Source organism: Syngnathus floridae, chromosome 19 (genome assembly GCF_059516105.1).
Source record: "Syngnathus floridae isolate MCC-2025c chromosome 19, RoL_Sflo_1.0, whole genome shotgun sequence".
NCBI lineage: Eukaryota > Metazoa > Chordata > Actinopteri > Syngnathiformes > Syngnathidae > Syngnathus > Syngnathus floridae.
In genome coordinates, this window is record NC_142431.1 from 3,184,619 (window position 1) to 3,203,286 (window position 18,668).

The 18,668-nt window shown below is 41.4% G+C and overlaps 2 protein-coding genes across 6 annotated transcripts in view; one reads left to right on the top strand and one right to left on the bottom strand.

The window, feature by feature from the left end:
* The window catches only part of ryr3 (ryanodine receptor 3), a 42,141-nt gene extending 26,936 nt beyond the window's left edge, over positions 1–15,205 (bottom strand). For 3 of the 5 annotated variants that reach the window (XM_088361369.1, XM_088361367.1, XM_088361368.1), the window contains exons 1-20: positions 15,006–15,205; positions 10,743–10,862; positions 9,701–9,805; positions 6,757–6,831; positions 6,577–6,655; positions 6,251–6,363; positions 5,153–5,252; positions 4,724–4,817; positions 4,530–4,604; positions 4,243–4,399; positions 3,541–3,705; positions 2,757–2,878; positions 2,455–2,635; positions 2,204–2,339; positions 1,543–1,638; positions 1,332–1,450; positions 887–1,020; positions 576–817; positions 322–514; positions 25–241 (exon numbers count right to left, since the gene is read on the bottom strand). In XM_088361369.1, coding sequence (XP_088217495.1) covers positions 25–241; positions 322–514; positions 576–817; positions 887–1,020; positions 1,332–1,450; positions 1,543–1,638; positions 2,204–2,339; positions 2,455–2,635; positions 2,757–2,878; positions 3,541–3,705; positions 4,243–4,399; positions 4,530–4,604; positions 4,724–4,817; positions 5,153–5,252; positions 6,251–6,363; positions 6,577–6,655; positions 6,757–6,831; positions 9,701–9,805; positions 10,743–10,862; positions 15,006–15,053 — 2,571 coding nt within the window. In that variant the 5' untranslated portion in view covers positions 15,054–15,205. Of the gene's footprint in view, positions 1–24; positions 242–321; positions 515–575; positions 818–886; positions 1,021–1,331; positions 1,451–1,542; positions 1,639–2,203; positions 2,340–2,454; positions 2,636–2,756; positions 2,879–3,540; positions 3,706–4,242; positions 4,400–4,529; positions 4,605–4,723; positions 4,818–5,152; positions 5,253–6,250; positions 6,364–6,576; positions 6,656–6,756; positions 6,832–7,055; positions 7,071–9,700; positions 9,806–10,742; positions 10,863–15,005 lie in introns of all 5 variants that reach the window. The other 2 variants (XM_088361365.1, XM_088361364.1) reach the window with 1 other exon arrangement.
* Positions 14,920–17,412, top strand: LOC148381655 (uncharacterized). Its single transcript, XM_088361377.1, has 3 exons — positions 14,920–15,176; positions 16,187–16,293; positions 16,429–17,412. The coding sequence occupies exon 3, from the start codon at positions 16,510–16,512 to the stop codon at positions 17,410–17,412; it is 903 nt and encodes a 300-aa protein (XP_088217503.1). The 5' UTR covers positions 14,920–15,176; positions 16,187–16,293; positions 16,429–16,509.
* The last annotated feature ends 1,256 nt before the right edge of the window (positions 17,413–18,668 follow it).

Genomic DNA, 18,668 nt, shown 5'->3' on the forward strand with positions numbered 1-18,668 from the left:
AACTTGATGTAAATTGAAATTCACCTGGCTGGTGTCAACCGGAGTTGGGATGAAGGAGGCCTGGGAGAGAAACTGGGTTGTTCCTAGCAGGTCTCGGACTCCTTCGTGATCCCTCTTGTACTCTTTCACAGGCTCCACGTACATCTTCTCCTTGGGCAGCAGCGCCTCATAACATGGAGAGTACCCAGCGGGGGGCAGGAATTTGAAATCTCCGTGGCGTCCACCCAACAAAAAACGCACCCTGATGAAGCAAGAGGTGACAAAAAAAAATTTTCTCCACAAAATGTTCTGACTCAACTTCACCCATCCAGTGAAACATACTTGACACCAGCAGAGAAGCTGATAACAGGGAAGAAGAATCCATCCGTGTTGAAGTCTTCAAACATGCCCTGCACAGGCTGACCGTTGATCCGGAAGGACATGCTGGGGGAACCCAAGTCCAGACAGCAGCTGACCACGTCGTCTGAGGTCAGCAGGTGCTGGTTAATGGACGCCACTGCCCGTGGGATGCGACCTGAACATCAAGAGGTATATATAGATCTTGTTCTTGATTTAGCACATTTGAAGCATCCTACCTGACCACAGGTGAAGACCATCAAAGCTGTAAGAGTAGAGATCGTCGCCTACACCATTGCCTCCCCATCCCTCGCCTCCACCAGGATACGGGGCGTAGCCTTTTGTGTTAGCCCAGCCCACCCTCAGGTGAGTGGCGTCACCCGTGACAAAGTGGTCCACCTGATCGATCACCAGCTCAAAATACCACTTTTTGTATTGGGCCGAGCCTTCGGCCACACCCAAAAAGATGTTGGGCCTCATGCTACAAGCGAAAGCAGATGTATGCAAATTATGGAGTAGACTGCAAATCGAGACAATTTTCAGGGCGTACCTTTGAACATCATTGACTAATCGGGTTTGAAGAAGCAGGTCCCTTTTGGGAAGCAGGTTGTCACATATCAGATTTTGATTGGCTCTCACAGCCCCACCGTTACATACGCAAAGGGAGCACAGGACATCCAGAATCTGACAGAGAAAAACATTATGCAAATTTGAGGTCATCGCAAAACGATTTAAATGAGTTTTGTTGTTTTCCTCAAGGAAAAAGTTACACTGCAAGACTTTAGATGAGACAAAAAAAAGAGTTTAAATAAACCAGGGTGCAGTTAATCCTTATTCAGCCGTCCTTGAACTATTGGATTGTTTGGTAAAGTAACACATAAATTGTTTGTCTGGCTAAATTGTCCTTGTACTGGGTTTCGTTTTGTTATTGTTACATGGTGGTGAGCTTGCATTCCGAATAAACTTGGGATGGGGGGGCAAATATGTTTTGACACCTTGTGGTTGCGTCCGTGTTTATACAGCAGAGAGATGATGGATTTGATATGTCCTCTCTGGATGATGTTCAAGGCCTCTGGACTTTCAATGAGGACACAGTGTAGAACTTCCAGAATGCCTTAAAGAAAGAAAAACATCATTGGACCGGTCCTATTTTATTGATAATCTTAAACACAGCAGGAGTAGCAAAAAAAAAAAAAGCTTTTCGACCTGATGATGACTCCAGTCTTTCCAGTTTGCTGACCAACCAGTCCAAGTTCCGAGAAAACTGGGTGCAGTTGTTTCTGTTTCCACGAATTAGTGCGGCTGAGCATAAAAAAAAATCAATATTATCCATACATTGTACTAAATTCTTTTCCATTTTCATAATATGTTCATTATTGTGCCAATAGATTGTCGTGCAATGCATCAGACGGAAGTCCGTTTGAAATATTTTGGTTGTGAGGCCCTGGCGATGAGTGCAAGTCAAGGAGAGCTGAGGGTGGGAAGCCGTTGATGACAGAGTTATCCAAAGAAGAACTTCTCAGGGTTACACAGTTTTGAATTTATCATTACAGACCTCATGAGAGGAGTCTGATGTCAGCACCTGACGACGGCTGGCATTTTGGCACTGGCTCGTAATTTGCTCGTCTCATAAGGGTGATTAAGATATCCATGTGCTCTTAGAAAGGACGCTGATTCTAAATGCGGACATTCTGTCCAAAGAAGGGGAGGACGCCGAGGTGAAGCGAAAGTGGAACAAGCGATATAAAAAAATAAAAAGTGTTAAAAGTTAAAAGGAGAGGATGCAGCCGAGGAAGATGAATTATGCATGTGTAGCCCGGGTCGACAGCTGATGACGCTGAGAGATCCATCACTCGGGTCGGCTTACCCAGCAGCTCATAGAGGAGGTTGAGGATGTCCTTCCACGCTGCCCCCGCCTCCTCCCCAGCCATCTCCCCAAAGTGGGCGGCGCTGTTGAACAGGTTCATCCGGTCGATGCATTTTGACAGGAGGGCCAGCATGCCCTGGGAACAAAAGCACGAGCATAACTATGATTAATCCATAATCAAATTTATGAGAACCTTTTGCTTTGCTTTAATTAGTGTCATTTTTTTGGAGCTCCGCTGGCTTGCTGTTCACCTCCTCTTTGAAGAGATCCTGACGTTTGATGAGCGAACGCAGGAGACATTGCTTCTCCTCGTGTTCCAGCTCCGAGTCGGGCTGCTTGAAGTACTTTATCAGGTCATTCAGCGTCTGTAGCACCGCCTCCACGTAGCCGGCCATCTCCTTTGACTCGCCCGCCGTAGTGCTGTCTAAAGCCCTTTAGAAAAAAATTGAAGTTCATAAAACTGTCCAGCTTTGTGTCTTTGAAAATGAGTTTGAGCACCTAGGGATCTACTGTAGGTGGTCAAACTCCAAGAAAGCCTCCTTATTAATCATACTTGATGAAGTTGTTGAAGAGGAACGTCGTATTGCGGATGTTGCGAGCAGCTTGAGACTCTTCGTGCTGACAGCGCTGCAGAGTCAAGCCGTCGTCCATGTGGCCCTCAGAATGCAGGCAGGCCTAAGTTAGCAAATAAAGGGTCAAACTTTAAGGTCCAACACATTATTTTTTAGAAAGGAAAAATATGTGTGCCTACTTGATCCAAATTTCATATTAATTTAACAACACAGAAACTTCATATGCATTATTTTGTTACCACAAACATTTTTAGAATAAATATTTGTCTAATATTTGTTTTCAATGCTAAATTTGAAACTACAAACCACAATGATGTTGGGACATTGTGTATAATGTAACAAAAAAAAAAAAAATGAATACAATAATATCAAAATCAACTTATCCTCAATTGAATTACACTCCAAATACAAGATAATCAATCTTCTAACTGATAAACTTGCAAGATATTCCCAAAAATACTGTGTTGTATCATATGCAGGTATACTGAATATGCAAAATTAGCAACACTTGTTCGACATACATTTACACAAATCACCAAGTCTAATCCAGATGCTTTTGCATACCATAGTAAGTATACATGCATATAATTAGCACACTGTAGTATGTGCATTTGGAAGGCCTTCATGGTGGTATGCATTCTCTGGATGCTTATCTTTATGGGTGGGGCTCTAACTTGACTGGCTGTAATTAAATACTAGACTCAAGAAGATGGGGTAGGCTCGTATAACTTGACTGTAGTCCCCCACGCCGCATATCAGATTTACCCTTCTTTTCACAGGTCCAAGACGAGATGATTTGGCATCAAGCGCTTGATAGGACAGCCACAATCCGGTTGCCATGTGCATGATGAAGCAGACCGAATCGCCGTATTTGATCTCAGGTACACCCATGCCCTCGATGTCTCTCTTTAGACCCGCTTCGCTTTTTTCCTGGTAAGACGTAAATGAGATCGCACAGGCTGATGGGAAAATAGCAAAGGTTCTCCCTGAGGAAAGGTGGAAAATGCTGTACATATTAAAACCAGAACCAAAAAAAAAGTCATTGACCTTTGGGGATACAGCAGCGTGTGATGAAGTACAACACAAAACTTTGAACTTCATTCAAAGAAACTTTTTGGAATTAGATTTGTTCTCAGGGTAGGCTCGACAAGGACGTTATTATTGGATAGGCCTCTGAGAAAGGGCAAAGGGAGTGTGGGAAAAGGGCAGTAAAAAAAACATCCACTAAATCGTGTTCATTTACATGCCTATCGACCATTTTTTTTTTTCCTAATGTGGATTACATTTAGATAAGGAAAGGGAATTTGTCCTGGCCCACGAACGGTAAAATGCTTCAAGTCAGCCAATTACCATCAGACAAGTGTCAGCAGTTGTGAAAAGGCCCCCAAAGATTTTAGAAGATTATAGACTCTTCTAAAAAGTCAGTGGAAGATATTCTGGAGTTGAAAGGGATGTCCAAGCACTGACCTTGGAAGGCCTAAAGCAGAAGGAGGTGACCCTGATGTCGGACCTCTCCCTGTCCTGCAGGACCAGTCCCCGGTCCTCAGTCAGTGCCAGATAATGGCCGGTGGAGAGGTGACGTAGTCGGAAGGCCTGGCCCCAGCGAATGTGGCTTCCGCTCCAGCTGAATCCAGCGTGCATCACAAGATTTTAAGTTTTTAGATTACTCTTTTAGCTTAGAGGACAAGACCCACTAAAATATCAACTGAGATATTGACGATGTGTTAATTCAGGTATTCGGAAATTCCACCCACCTGATCCTCAAGGGCTCCAGTCGCCACAGGGAACGTGCTTTTGACGCTCCCTTACCTGCCTCATAGTTGACTATCCTGGGGTCACAATGAAAATAGACTTCCAATAGTAAAATGTTAGCTACATAAAAAGTGAACAGGTTGTCACATTTAAAAAAAAAAAAAATCCAAGTGACAACTAAGCTGGACCACAATACCTCTGCTCCTCATCGCTCCTTTCTGCTCCAGGGATGGTCAAGTTCTCATCGTGGCCACGACAAAGACGCATCACATGACCACCAACCAAATACCCTAACAAATTTGATTAAAAAAAGTCAGCTGTTTCCCTCAAAATTTTACACACAACATTAAGATACGTTTTTAATTTTTTGCAAATGTATTAATAATAAAAAGTGCCAAAAATCCATCGAGGAAATATTGAGTAAAATCTGTGAATAATATTATACAAGTGATTAATTGTTTTATTTTTAATTCATTTGTAAACATTTGAGAAATTGGTTAAATCTGGATTTAAAAAAAAAAGTTTTCTAAATTAAATTTTTAGATGGAACATGTAATGCGGATATTCATATTATAAATCAGGCCAATGTTTGAATCATTAAACAGTATGATGATATAAAACTTGCCGACAGCCATGTTGCTTGAGGAGCAGGTGGGTTGGACGTTCCACAGGGTTTGCATGAAGGATGCATCCACCTGGATGTTGCTATTAGAGATGGAGAGGTGCTGCACAAAAAAATGTTTTAGACACAATGACCCAGCAGTCCAGTAAAATAGTGACAGTCAGGAAACTCAGGCAAGCACAAAGAATTTCCAAATAGCCATCAGAGGAACGGTGAACTCCCATTGCTGGGATTTGCAAAGTTATTAAAGCAACCTCTGCTGCCAAACAGAATGAAATGGCCGCTGGCTAAAAAGCAGCGCTGCATCATCAGCGCTTCCCTGAGTAGCAATATCTAAAGAACTCGCTCATGGAGTTGTCCCAGCCTCCCTCCGGGCAAGATTTACAAGTTTGTGGATGCTCAACAAAAGGTGAACATGCTGAGCAACGACTTCCATCTCACGACATGCCCCAAAATGTTTAGTGACAAGCTTTATGAATCCAACATTAATGAATGACCTTGAAGCATAGGAAACAATTTTTTTTCTTAGGATACAAAACCTCACGTCGACTTGTGTGGTCACCAACAGTAACGACGTTCTCATTACTTTTGCTTTGAATTGCTTAAGTGCCCCATTCCTCAAAAGAAACACTCGAGCTAAATCCGCTGGAGATTTCCCAGCGGAGGGGAAGCAAGTCTGGACATTTGCCAGCTTTGCATTAAAAACAAATTTGCCTGTTAAATGGCTACAACTGCTCGATTTTGGTCTGCTTGCCAAGTCTCCACTCCGCATTTTTTTGGCTATTTATCTTCCGCCTGTAACGTTTTTTTCTCGACGTTTGCCTTTCTTCCGATTTTGTTTATCTAGGCTATAAATTGAGTTGTGCGGTATAGTCGTACAGAAAAACATTAAAAGGAAATGTGATTTCTATTTCAGATAAGCAGGTATAAAGCTCCCCCTGCGTTGTTCTTGTCACCCGTTACTTGTGTAGTTTGACAGTGACAGTGAAGCAAAGCTCCAGCTTCACCTCCACATCCACGGGGGAATCAATTTTTAGTTGAGGTGAAAAATAAAAGCAAAGCAGCTGCAATAAGATGACGACGGAGAGTGGCTCAACTGACCAAGTATCTTTCTGTTGACACGCTGACAAGAATCAGGTCGTCTCCGATGCGGACTTTCTCTCCTTCGGATCTCTGCTTGGAGGCCGGGTGGATGGTCCACCAACAGGCCTCTCCTGTTCATACAAACAAGCGCCCATATTAGCAATTACGAGGTGCTGGAATGTACGACAGCTGATAAATGAGACGACCTGCTGGCCAACGTTTGGGTGGCTGTCTATTCGAGGCAGGGTTTAAAAATAACCATCATATGAGGAAGCACTTCTGTTGATATATTGTGTCAAGGTTGCCGTTAAGGTCAAAGAGAAAGTTCCGAGGTCGGGTTGTACCTGTGGATTCTTGTTGTAGCCCCACGTCGAATGACAACTTGTCTGTCAGAGAACGTGATGTCTTCAAACAGGTCAGGTACTAGAACAAAATATTTAAAGAAAGAAAATCAGCCAAAAATATTTGATATATTACAATACAACCACTATATTGAAGATATTAATTTTTTAGTTTCTACTCACCATGCCACTGAAGGAGTGGCGCAGGAGGATGGCGTGGCCATAAAGCAAGGTCCGATGTCCGCCTCCTTGACCCGCCTGTTAATTAAAATTTAAAACATCCTATTCTTTCAAACCTCTAAATACAATTATGCTTGTTGCAGGACTTCCATTTGTGGCAAAACATGAAGAAATAAAAGTACAACCAACAAGAGCAAATTCACCCTACAACAAATGCAACATAGCAAAATTGACCGGAAAAAAAAGAATTAAAAAGATTTCTTCCATCACCACTGAGGTTAATTAATTTAATTTCTGCTTACCTTTTTAATCAACCTCTAGTGGCATAAGGGGAGGAAAAAAAGAAGATACTGTAAAACAGCCTGAATTTTAATTAGTGTTCAGTTTTCCTTTCTGTACAGGAGCCTGAATAGACTCACATGTGGACATTTTAAAGTGGTTTAGAAATAAAATAGCAATATTGGATGACATTAACATGAACAGTCCTCTTGTGTAGTGTTTACGCTTCTGGAGTTGTTTTAGGGATGACAATAAAAAGGAATCCAAACAGACGACAGCAAACAGATATTTGACAAATCCAATTCTGAGGGTTTCATAAAAAAAATAAAAAACAGGACAACAGCTGGGAGAGTGGAGGAGATCGATGGTACACAGCAAGCCAGCCTGTATTTCAGGCTTGATGTGCTGACATTGCCAAGAATGGTGACCTTTGCTTCGCTGACCCTCTCGGTGTACTGTATCCTAAACAACTTGGTACCCGTCTGGGCTGGCCATGTGCTTTTGGGGAGGAGGGGGGTGTAAGTTGCATCTTCATGATTGTTTCTCAAGAAACACATTTCTAAAGTTGAACACTAAAGGCCCCGTTCCTACAGCATTATTTACTTACCGTATTTTCCGCACTATAAGGCGCACCTAAAAACCTCCAATTTTCTCAAAAGCTGCCTTATAATCAGGTGCGCCTTATATATGGACCAATATTGAGCCACTACAGCAGGCGTGTCCAAAGTCCAGCCCATGCGCCAAATGTATATATCTTATATATGGACAAAGTATTAAAATGGGCCATTCATTGAAGGTGCGCCTTATAATCCGGTGCGCCTTATAGTGCGGAAAATACGGTAATTAAATGATTACAAAACTGCCGTGCCTAAAATGAACTGCAAAACTTTCCAGCAGCCTCGGTGGCTATCTTTCTGCCTCGAGCAATAAGTCACAGTTCCAAGACATCTATGACAAGCTAATTAATCGTCTCTGGACTGACTGGCTGTGCATTAATTTACAAGCCAGGGAGAGCCCACGCAATAAAAACAAAAAACAAATAAGCTTTAGTTTTTAGGTAAATAAGCCAAAACAATTCCATAATGCCGTTGTTAAGTATCTCACTGTCAAATGGTTATAAACTAAATGCGGCACATGCCAAAACTACAATGCTTAGAAATAGACATCACTCCCTTTCGCTTGTTGGTCTGAGCAGATGGACAAAAAAAAAAAAAAATCGAAGGATTTACGCATCTTTCAGGATCGACAGTCGAGTAACATACCAACAGAAACATTGTCAGCGAGCACGGCAATCAAGCATGACCAACAAAGACAAATGGAGCCTAATTGGGGAAAGGAGTAAGCAATGGGATTTATTAGCCTCACTACCCGAGTTTGTACTGCAGCCAACACAGTGTTCTGTTGCCAAAGAGAAAAGCTGCCAGCAACCGAGGCAGGTGTCCAGCTACGTCCGGCTAATAACAATGCAACACAGGAGACAGAAATAAGCCTGTAGTTCACTCGAGGCCAGACCCAACCTAAGGCAGCACTTTTCAGGTTAGGGTTACTGCACCAAATCCTGCAGAAAATCATTACATTTCTATTTCTGTATTTCTCCCCTATTATTTTTCTCCATAGGAAAAATGGAAAAAAATTGGAGGTGTCCCAGAACCAGAAGTCAGGAAGGCCAGAAAGCACAAATGTCTGAAACGGTATTTCATTTTTCAGTACTACTTTGCACATGTTTTCAGTATTCCATGTATGATGAAGAATTCTCGCCCAGCTTTTGGAATTCCCAACAAAGCTTCCACTGAATTCACAAATTTGATGACATTGACCTCTACTGTGCACGCAAAAGGACTGTGAGAATGTGACGGGTTTACAAACCAAAGAAGCCCACCAGAGAAACGACTTTAATAGGAAGCCCGTCTCGCTTCTGAGTATCTCGTCTTCTCGATAGATGACTTAATAAACATGCCAAGTGAGCTGGACAGGAGCCGACAAAGAAAAGAGCCTTTGTATAAATTCAGAGCAGCGATAACGGATGCTGCCGAGCGCTCGCTAATAATTCCCAAAATGGCCTTTCGTTATCGGTGACTTTTGATATCTCTTTGCAATATATATGAACGTAGTGTGGAAAATGAAAAGTGACAGCATTCCTTGGAATTCAATGACAGTCCTTGGTTTTAAACCATTCTACAGAGGATTAATAAAGTGCAAAGCGGCTATATCTTGGGAAATTTAGTATTCATCCATCATTGGCTTTTTGAAATCAGAAATGAGAATTGCTTCATATAATGCGTCGTTTCACTTTTATAACCTGAGGGCCTCCTCCTGCTCACCCCTCCCCTCTCTATAAAAGCGATAATATGGCCGTCAATCAAAACCAGTTGTTTATTCACATTGAAATTGATAAGCTGGGATTTTGATTGAAAACTTCAAAGTGGTGCTGACACGACATCTGACGTTTCATCCTGGAAAGTTTGCAGACTGAAGTAACATTTGAAAGTTTTAATGAAGACAACTTTATGCCAGCATCACAGCTGGCCTACATCAGATGCCCTCAAAAGCTTTCTGCATTTCCAACGCTTTGATGTAAAAGCTGTTTTGTCATCCAAGCTGGTAAATAACTCCAAGTTGCCACCGATTCGGCTTTTCCGGATCTTCGCGTACACGAGACGTTACTCACCCCCTCACTGCTTTGTCCGGTGTTCGCCAACATCTCCTGCAGGGCTCGCACCGACAGCGACTGCTCCAGCACAAAGTTACAAATGCACAGATCCGGAGGAACATACTGCGAGGAAGAGAGATGATGAAGAAGTAGGTAAGATTTTGAGAGCATATCGAATCTGATCATATAAAAGTATTTTTTTTCCATCTGTCACACTGAACTGAATTGAATGAACACAAATGTGCACTGGCGGCCAAATCATTGACTAAATTAAGTGATACAACACTGAGGGCCCAAGCGTAATTAATAGAACTGCAGAGCAAGGAATCGGCCTCATAAATAAAGTGACGGGCATCCTGGTGTGCTGCCAGCAAGGTGGGGAGCTCTGTTAAATAAAAATCACACAGTAATCTAGCATCCAACTCATTTAAATATTAAGAGTATTATTTTGTAAACACCCACACCCACCCGAAAAAAAATAATTAGTCAGGCCTACTTTGACATCTTTTTTTTGGACCATTTTTTTGTCAGAAGCTGCATCAGAGACCCTGCTCATGTTCTCAAACTGAATTCCGGAACTCAACCTGCCAGCAAAGTTGCCTTCCACTTCAATGCTCCAGTAAATGGCGGACAGATTTTTTTTTTCTTTCAGGGCAAAACATTTTTAATTAAAACGCACACTCTTTCCCATCCGGACATGATGAAGAACTTGTTCAGCACATGAGCCCCCCCCCGATGAAACACTGTCGCTTATGCCCGAGCCAAGCCGATGGCGCCGAGTACCGAACCTGACCCCGTCGCAGTTGAGGGAATGTGTTTTAACTTGAAACCTCCCAGCAGGAGATCTGCTTTAAGTAATTAGCTGTAAGTACGTCATAAAGTAGTCCTCTGTGACAGTGACGGAAACATCTCAGTGTCTTTTGGTTCCTTCTTGGGCTGGCACGAATCACGAGGTTTGCTGCATCTTTAAGCCAAATGATGCCCGTAAAAAAAATGCATCAAACAGGTGCAGAATGTTCTTTTTGGGATATTGTTGGAAGCTGCTTGCTAAATTCCTCACCTTAGCTTCAGAGGTGGGTTCCAGATAACATAAGCGGTTCCCAAGTCCCTCGGCGGCCAGGCAAAACTTGCGATGCTCTTTTTGAATGGTGGCCACACTCTGAAGAACCACCTCGTCATCCTGCCGGCAAAAGAGAAATGTCTTTTTGACAAAACAGCACAAGAATGATTAAGATTGAAGGTGGAAATTTGCAAAAATGACTTTTTTTTTAATAGCATCGAAACGCATCTCACTAAACAACATCTGTCAGACAATGAAAGGCACCCACGTATTGATTTGTGTGTCCATGTTGCATGTGTTTGTCAGCGTGTGCATGTGTGTCGGGAGTAGATGGTTGCCATGGCGCCCACTTCTCCACGCACAAGTAATAAAAATTCAGTAGATTTAAAAAGCCCCATCCGAAGGTGGGGAATCAGATGCTGGTAATAGTTGGCATGATCATTCGTGACTCGTATGTACAAAGATTATTATTTTTAGCTTTACGATTAAATGTATTTATTTTTTTCCTAACAAAAGGTTACAGTAAGAAAAATGTGTTAAAGTTGGTTTTGTTTTGTTCTGTTACATATATATTTCATCAATCCTCAATAAATGTTACCGTCCTTCTTCTTTAGGCCTAACTTGAGCTGGTCCAGAGAATCTAACAAATCTGAGGCAAAGTGATCCTTGCAGCAGCGACGTGACAATCTGCAAGACCACTGAAGAACAGCATCAGGACTAAGTTTAGGGTCTTGGAGGTAAGTGAGGGTCAGGTAGCAGCTCTACCAAGCTGCCAAGAGCAGAGCAGGAACTTGACCCCTTGTCATCCACCAGCTTGACCTCTGCAGCAACACTCAAATCTAACCAGAAGTTTGATTTGTGTTAACAACTTAGTGTTGCATTTTTTTTTTTTGCATTTGAAGTCTTCTAATTAGTCTTAGCTTCTTTTTCTTCACCACGTAAACAACCGTGTGCCCTAACAGACAGTGACAGGTGTGCGTTTGTGTGTGAGAGCATGGTTCCACCGACCGGCAAGGAAACCCGATAACCTCGGCCGCCCTTGCGCAAAGTGTACAAGTGCCATAAACTCCCACGACTGAGCCGCCGCCGCCGTTGCCCATGTGAACTTGAGAAAAGGTGATTCCGCTCGACCCGTCAGCGCGGCTATTTCCACTTTGCGCCTGCTCACTACCGATCAACATGAAAACGTTCGTCAACACCGGCTAATCACTTCATTTAAAATGACGCGTGCCTCAGAATTGACAGCCAGGCGTGATTATTTTTTTTTTTAGCTGTCAGAAGTGTAGGTTATTTAATGAAGATATGCTAATGAGATGGAGAGCAGAGCATCCTGATTCGAGAAGGTGTTGCAATGTCAACGTTGCGCTAACAACTGGACGTGTGTATCCTATCAGACAGCCTCCGATTATTTATGATATATTGTGTTCACGTCATGAAATGGGAGAAAAAATATGAAAGATATTTGATCAAAAATAAATATCACAGGGCTTATCTTTTAATCCTATTTCATAAATTCACTGTCAGGAAACAATTTGATAGTTATCACGACCTCCTTGTTCCAAATCAATAATCCACCATGTGGATTTTAGCTACGGTTTAAAAAAAATGAAATAAGCTTCACAAGTCAAGCAAGTAGTCTCCATGCAGCTCTGCATAACAACCATTGCAGACATTTATATGCTGCTCCTGTAACAAATTGGAAATTTCCAGCCTTGGTTAGCATGCATATGGCTTTATAGCAGCTATTTCGCAGACGCGCTGAGCATGAGAATCCAGAGCAGAGCTAAATAGAAGTTTCTGTTGTGTGAGAGAGGAAGCTGGCACACAAGTGCAAGTCAAGACAAGTGCATAAATCAGACGGATCTGTAAAGAATGTGAAACTGGATGAGTTTAATGGACATTTAAAGCAAACACATGTAGTGATGCTCTCCGTGTCCACTATGAAATGCAGGCTGTTGATTTGTATTCATCCCAGTGGCTTAAAACTAATTTGGAAAAATGTATTTGGCATTGTGTTTCAACCTTGTTCATGGGATGAATTAAAATCACTGTATTACAAAGATGGGCTTTAAGTTTGCAGCAAGAATTCGTGCCAACCTAGTGGCAGGTGTCCAGCCTGGTCTACTAATCCCTCGGGCAAGCTATTCTAAAATCAAAATGATTATGAAGCCCTCATTTCCAGTCTGAAATGAGTCCATAGTGTACTTTGGATACATTAACATATCATTATCATAATGCAACGCTGACACTGAAATGATGGGCATTTATGTAAACGCAATACCACCGAGGCTGATGTGCAGCAAAGGTCAAAAGCATTTCGATCAATAAATCCATAGCCACATTTTCCTAGATACCAAAGTGTGTATGTCGGAAGCTGGTGGCAACAGAAGAAAAGGTGTTAAATAGGACACAGGTGTGAGTCGGCACTGCTGTCATATATTTATTACAAATACTTGTTCATTAATAATCAGCCTATGCGGCAATACTGCATCGTCTGTATAAAAGAAGCGTGTGATTTAGCGATGTGGCCTTCCCCAAACACTCACGATGAAATTCACACCACCCACCAGCATGTGTAAATGATAGGCGGTGAACATTCTGTCGCTATTAAAGTCCGAACAGTTGGATTCACATGAAATCCTACCTGTTTGATTCAGATCAGAATCTTCCCTTACTTAGCCTTACTAAATATGGAGAAATCAAAGCAGGTGATTTTTTTGCTCTTTGTTTCTCTCATCGCTGAGGCTTGATAACAAGGCTCACGCCCTTTTTTTTTCTTTTTTTTTTTTTGCTGTTGTCATCGGATGACTCAGATGCCACTGTGACACGGGTCAGCACATCGCTGGCATCGCGAGGCTTAGGAGTTGTTAAGAGTCCCTCTCCTGGCACTGAGCGTTCGCAAGTCAAGCCCCCGCATTAACACGCACATTCAGTATATATTTACTTATGGGTTTTATAGAGTGACAACGCGTTCACACCTTTGTAGATGTCATTAGATGTGAATAATTATAGTAGCATATATATATATGTTTATATATAGCATTGCCTGTCACTGATAAATGAACAAAAACACATTTAAGGAAGCTGATGATTTCTAACAACACACAAATAGAATAAGTAAACAGTAAATAACAGCTAATATGTTGATTGACAATAATTCCAAATCGATTCATAAAGGTTACTTGTCCAATAAGTTTGAGACATGAGAACGACCTTTTGAGGCTACAACGGCATGCAATATGCTAGTTAGTGTCTTAAGTTATTGTTTTTGTTTCGTTGTTTGATATTTATGTCCTCGAAGTGTTTTTCTGACAAATATTAATTATAATTTTAAGACTGCATTAGTTAGTGGTAGAGGTGGGCTAGATATGAATTTGTAATTTAATGGAGATTTTCAAGGTCCCAAAATACAATTTTCCCAAAACAATAAATGTTAATGACCAGATGCAGGGACAATTAAATTATATGATGGAGTTTCTTACATACAACAAATTAGATAAGGGGGAAAAACCAGCTCATGCTCCACCCACACGTAAAGAAACGTAAACAAACACATTGCAGCTCAGCTTTTTTCTTTTGTGTCATGGATGTCTCATTTTAAATCAGTTCTGTGTTTACAGTTCTAACAATGGAAACAGGTTGCAGCAGTGACTGCGCTAACAACCTCTGTCATGGCTGAATACCAGAGAGGCAGATTTCTATTGAATAACTAGAATAACCATCCCATTTTGAATTCAAAGGTTAATTGCACTTGCATTCATGTCGTCTCACATGCGCCTCCAAGGGAAGCTCACACTCCCGGCATCCATATCGAAGCATGAGTTCTTTTCATGCAACAACACGATAATAATAATGGCAAAAGGGGAGAACCCCGAAATGCATATCATTTATAAATATATCATAACTCCTGCACACAGTTGGGACCCCCTAAAGCAATCTGCGTCAAACATCCAGTCTCGATTTGCGTGCGCAATCCGTGTGCGCAACTTGTTTCAACTATTTCCAGGGCGCAAATAAGGACTCGAATATAGTTGTTGTCAAAAATAATAAAGATTAAAAAAAATATTGGGCGTATAAAAGAGAGGATATCCAAAGGTGGGTTTAAGTCCCCCCTTGTTGCACTTGCATACCGGAACCTCATTGACATTCCCCTCGTAGAGTCCAAGTGAACGGGCACAGCGGCCGGCGTATCGTGCACAATTAAATCTTCCCCAAAACACCATTATGCATGCAAAAGCAAAACGAATAATCACAAATTCTTACAGTTCTCAAGAACTGGATCTCGTCCTCCCCTTCCCCGCCCTCGGCCATGGCTGCGAAAGAGCCTCACTCGATGGAAGCCACCGCTGACTGTCAGCGAGAAACGCGACGCTGCGCTCCTCAAGCCGTTATTAGCATGGAACTCGTCCAAAGCCATATAGGGAAGACCTGCCGGTAAACTCCCCGCGAGGACCCCCGCCTTCCTTGACTCCCTCTCTCCTCCTCCTCCTCCTCCTTCCTCACTCCATCTCTCCTCCTCATCATCATCTTCCTCCTCAGCAGCATCAGCAGTGCTGGACCAGCAACAATCCAACTTGGATTTATTGGTCATAAATATTTTTGGTGGCGTTACTGTTGACTCTAAAACAAATTATAAACAAATTGAGGGAAGCACCTTTATGTCTTAATTGTGCAGTTCCATAGTTGTGGAAACATGATAGGACGCTCTTATGTCTAGCTCTCATCATTATTATTATTATTATTATTATTATTATGTCTCATGAATATATAGCATTAGTACCAAATCAAAATACAAATATTATGACTCTGTAAGTGCACGGTTTGGAACAAAATTAGATGCACTTCTTGCAAAGATTTGACCTAAATTTATCTAAATGTAATCTATAAAAAAATAAAGTGAAATCCCTAACGTGAATTCAGACTTGTTTCCAAATATATTTGAAGTACCACAAAGCTCAGCCCCTGCATCTAAATGAATAGCTGGTGGCAGATTTATTTGAAAATGTATTTTTAATGGATCATTCCATCTGTAGGGTCGAATTTCTTTCATGTCTTTGATTATGGGAATCAAAGCCAATTTAAGTTTTTTTTTTGTGATGTTTATAATCAATCCTCTGTGAGATCATAAAAGTTATATAAGCTACATTTAGCACTGTGCACTTGATTTTAGACGGTAAAATCTCCTTTGCCTGTGCATTTCATTTTTTATTTTTTTTTAATGTGTGTAATCTATCAGACAACAGATGACCTAAATAGTGTCAGTCATGTTATTAAGGCATGCTGGACAACCAAAAAGAAAAAAAAAACAGGCAACTTTTACATATCCATATTTTGAAGCAGTGTCAGAATGTCTGAAATGGCTTTCTTATATCTTTTAATCGGATTAGATAAGATTTCTGCAAATCCTTACTCAACTTGTCTGTTTCCATATGTTGAGCCAATAGGAAGTATCCAAATATCACCAGACAGCAGTGACTGAGGGAGAAAAGTTCTTCTTGACTCTTGCCAGTTGGTTGCTGCAAGTGAACGATAACTGCTAAAAAAAATACAGGTATGTGTATTAATACTACGTTTGTAGCTATTTGCTTAAAATGACAGAGTAGTGCTATCATTTTAAATATTTTTTTGTAAACAATAGAATAAAATCAAAGCGAGGGTGAATTGAAGTTCTGCTCTCTCCTACCAGGTTCTCAACTCAAGTGCAGCATTGCTGATTTAAAGGAACCACCACTTTTTTTTTTCTAGCCTGTGACTTTTAAATCAAATTATGAAGGGCACCAACGCGTCTTTGCGGCTCTACATCACCATCAATGACATGAGCGCTGCGAGATCATCCCTCGGCAGAAGTCTGGCTTCCCACTGTGATGAACCTCAAGACCACCAACCTGAACTAAATGACTTTGACACAAAGGAGGATCACGTGGAGATAGCCAAACTCGGTCATGCGGATGAATTCAGGTTGCCCAACTCGTCCGTGCGGCTGGGAGAGTTGCTCTGTTGGCACTACCAGAACATGAGCAACCAACAAAGCATGAGGACGATATATGTCGATAGTTTTCCAAAATCCACCAGGATCCAGAAGAGCAGAGCAGGCCGGTTTGTTTCCACTGGTAGTCTGTCTTTCTCCGAGACAGACCTCTCTGAATATGACAACATTTTTGATTCAGAAGCTGAGAGTGAAGATCTTCACAGAATCATAGGAACTGCTGCAGCACATGTGATGAGAAAGATTGAAGAGTTGGAAGGGAGTCTCACCAGTTCAAACTGGAGCAAAAAGATTCCAAGAGCTGATTCTCATTCAATGGAAGGAAGACGTATGGATGATGAGACTTTGCATCACCTCCAAATCCACGAGTATGACAGCCCTCGGCTGGTCAACTCCAGTGAGGAGTTGAGTGAGAGTCTTCACCAAACCCTCAGGACGGAGGGAGAAAACAAAGAAGACATCTGTGACCAACCCACAACGTGGAGGAGATCAGGCAAGGACAGCTGGAGTGAAAAGGAGAGCTTCCATCGGACCAATCACAGATGGAGAGAGGTGACGCAGACACGCAGATGCCTCGGGGAATGTGACATCGCTCAAGATGACCCGCTGTCCTCAGGTAAAAGCAGACAGATGGCCACTTTCGGTATTACACTATTAGTTTTGCACATCGTGCTAATGCAGTAATTTAATTATTGCATTTTATCCATGTTTTTATTAGGTTTTAAATACACTCCATGAATCTTGGCGAGATATAACAAGTCTTACAATTAACTGCAAAGAATATTTTAGTAAATATGAACTTTATGGCCTCAAGGTGGCAATATGGTGTCACTGAAAATTTCCACTGTTTGATTTAAGATCAACTTAAGCCTTAGCTTTGCCTGATGTATTTGTCTAACAGCAGGTCTCCATTTTTTTTGTCATTCAATGGGCAAATATTTTGAAGGAAAAGTTGCATATTATATTAGTAGTGAGGTTTACCAGAAAAGCCATTACAGTAAGCTGTTGCCAGGCAGAATTTGAGAGGGACACATTAAATACATGATGGCAAAATGATTAGCAACAGCGTATTGTTCTTTCTGTGTTTGTGATGCCGCCTGTCTTCTCCAGATGAAGATCTGCAGAACCAGGAAGAGTTCTGGCAACAGGAGATGGAGTCTCTGTCGTTCTCTCATCCCTACCGACCCAAGCTCATTGACTTCCTCCGCATCACTGACCCCGAAGATGATATCAGTAGGACACCCACTCCCGTGTTCTTAGAACTTAGGGTGAGTAGAATGATGAGCTTGATCAAGCCTTGGCATAATTCATGTGGTGAGGGCAGGAGAAAAAAAAAATCATGTGATCCTGCTCATGTTCAAAGATCTGAAGGTCAAAGATCTTTCAAGCTCCACTAAATTCCAGGCAAAGAACAATGGTGATCGTAATGTTGAGAGGATTTTATTTTTGGTCACTTGATTTAATGGGTTGTATAAATGATATGGCCCTGAACCTGTCTCATTTTAAAAAATGCCTTCTCGTAACACTTAATAGCAATAAGCATTGAGATGAAAGTCCTCGTTAAAACGGAATCACCATAACAGTGTCTAAACATGCTGCTCCATCACGGGTCGCCAGCGTTTACGTGCAGGAAACGGCCTCGAATGACAACAAAGAAAGTTTGTGTTCCTTGTGCTTACATAACAGAGTATGTAATTCAAGCGTGTAGGGATTATTAGGTCTCTAAACATTAAAGCGATTTTTTTTATTGTGTGCACGTAGATTAGTTATTGTGTTCACAATTTAGTCTAAAAAAACAAATACAATTTTAAAAAATTATATTAAAAAATACTTTATTAAAAGTGTTTATGTAATATTAAAAAAATATCAAACTAGAGAATTTTTTAAAAGGTTTTTATGTATTCAGGTAAATTAAAAAAAAATAATTATTATTTTAAATA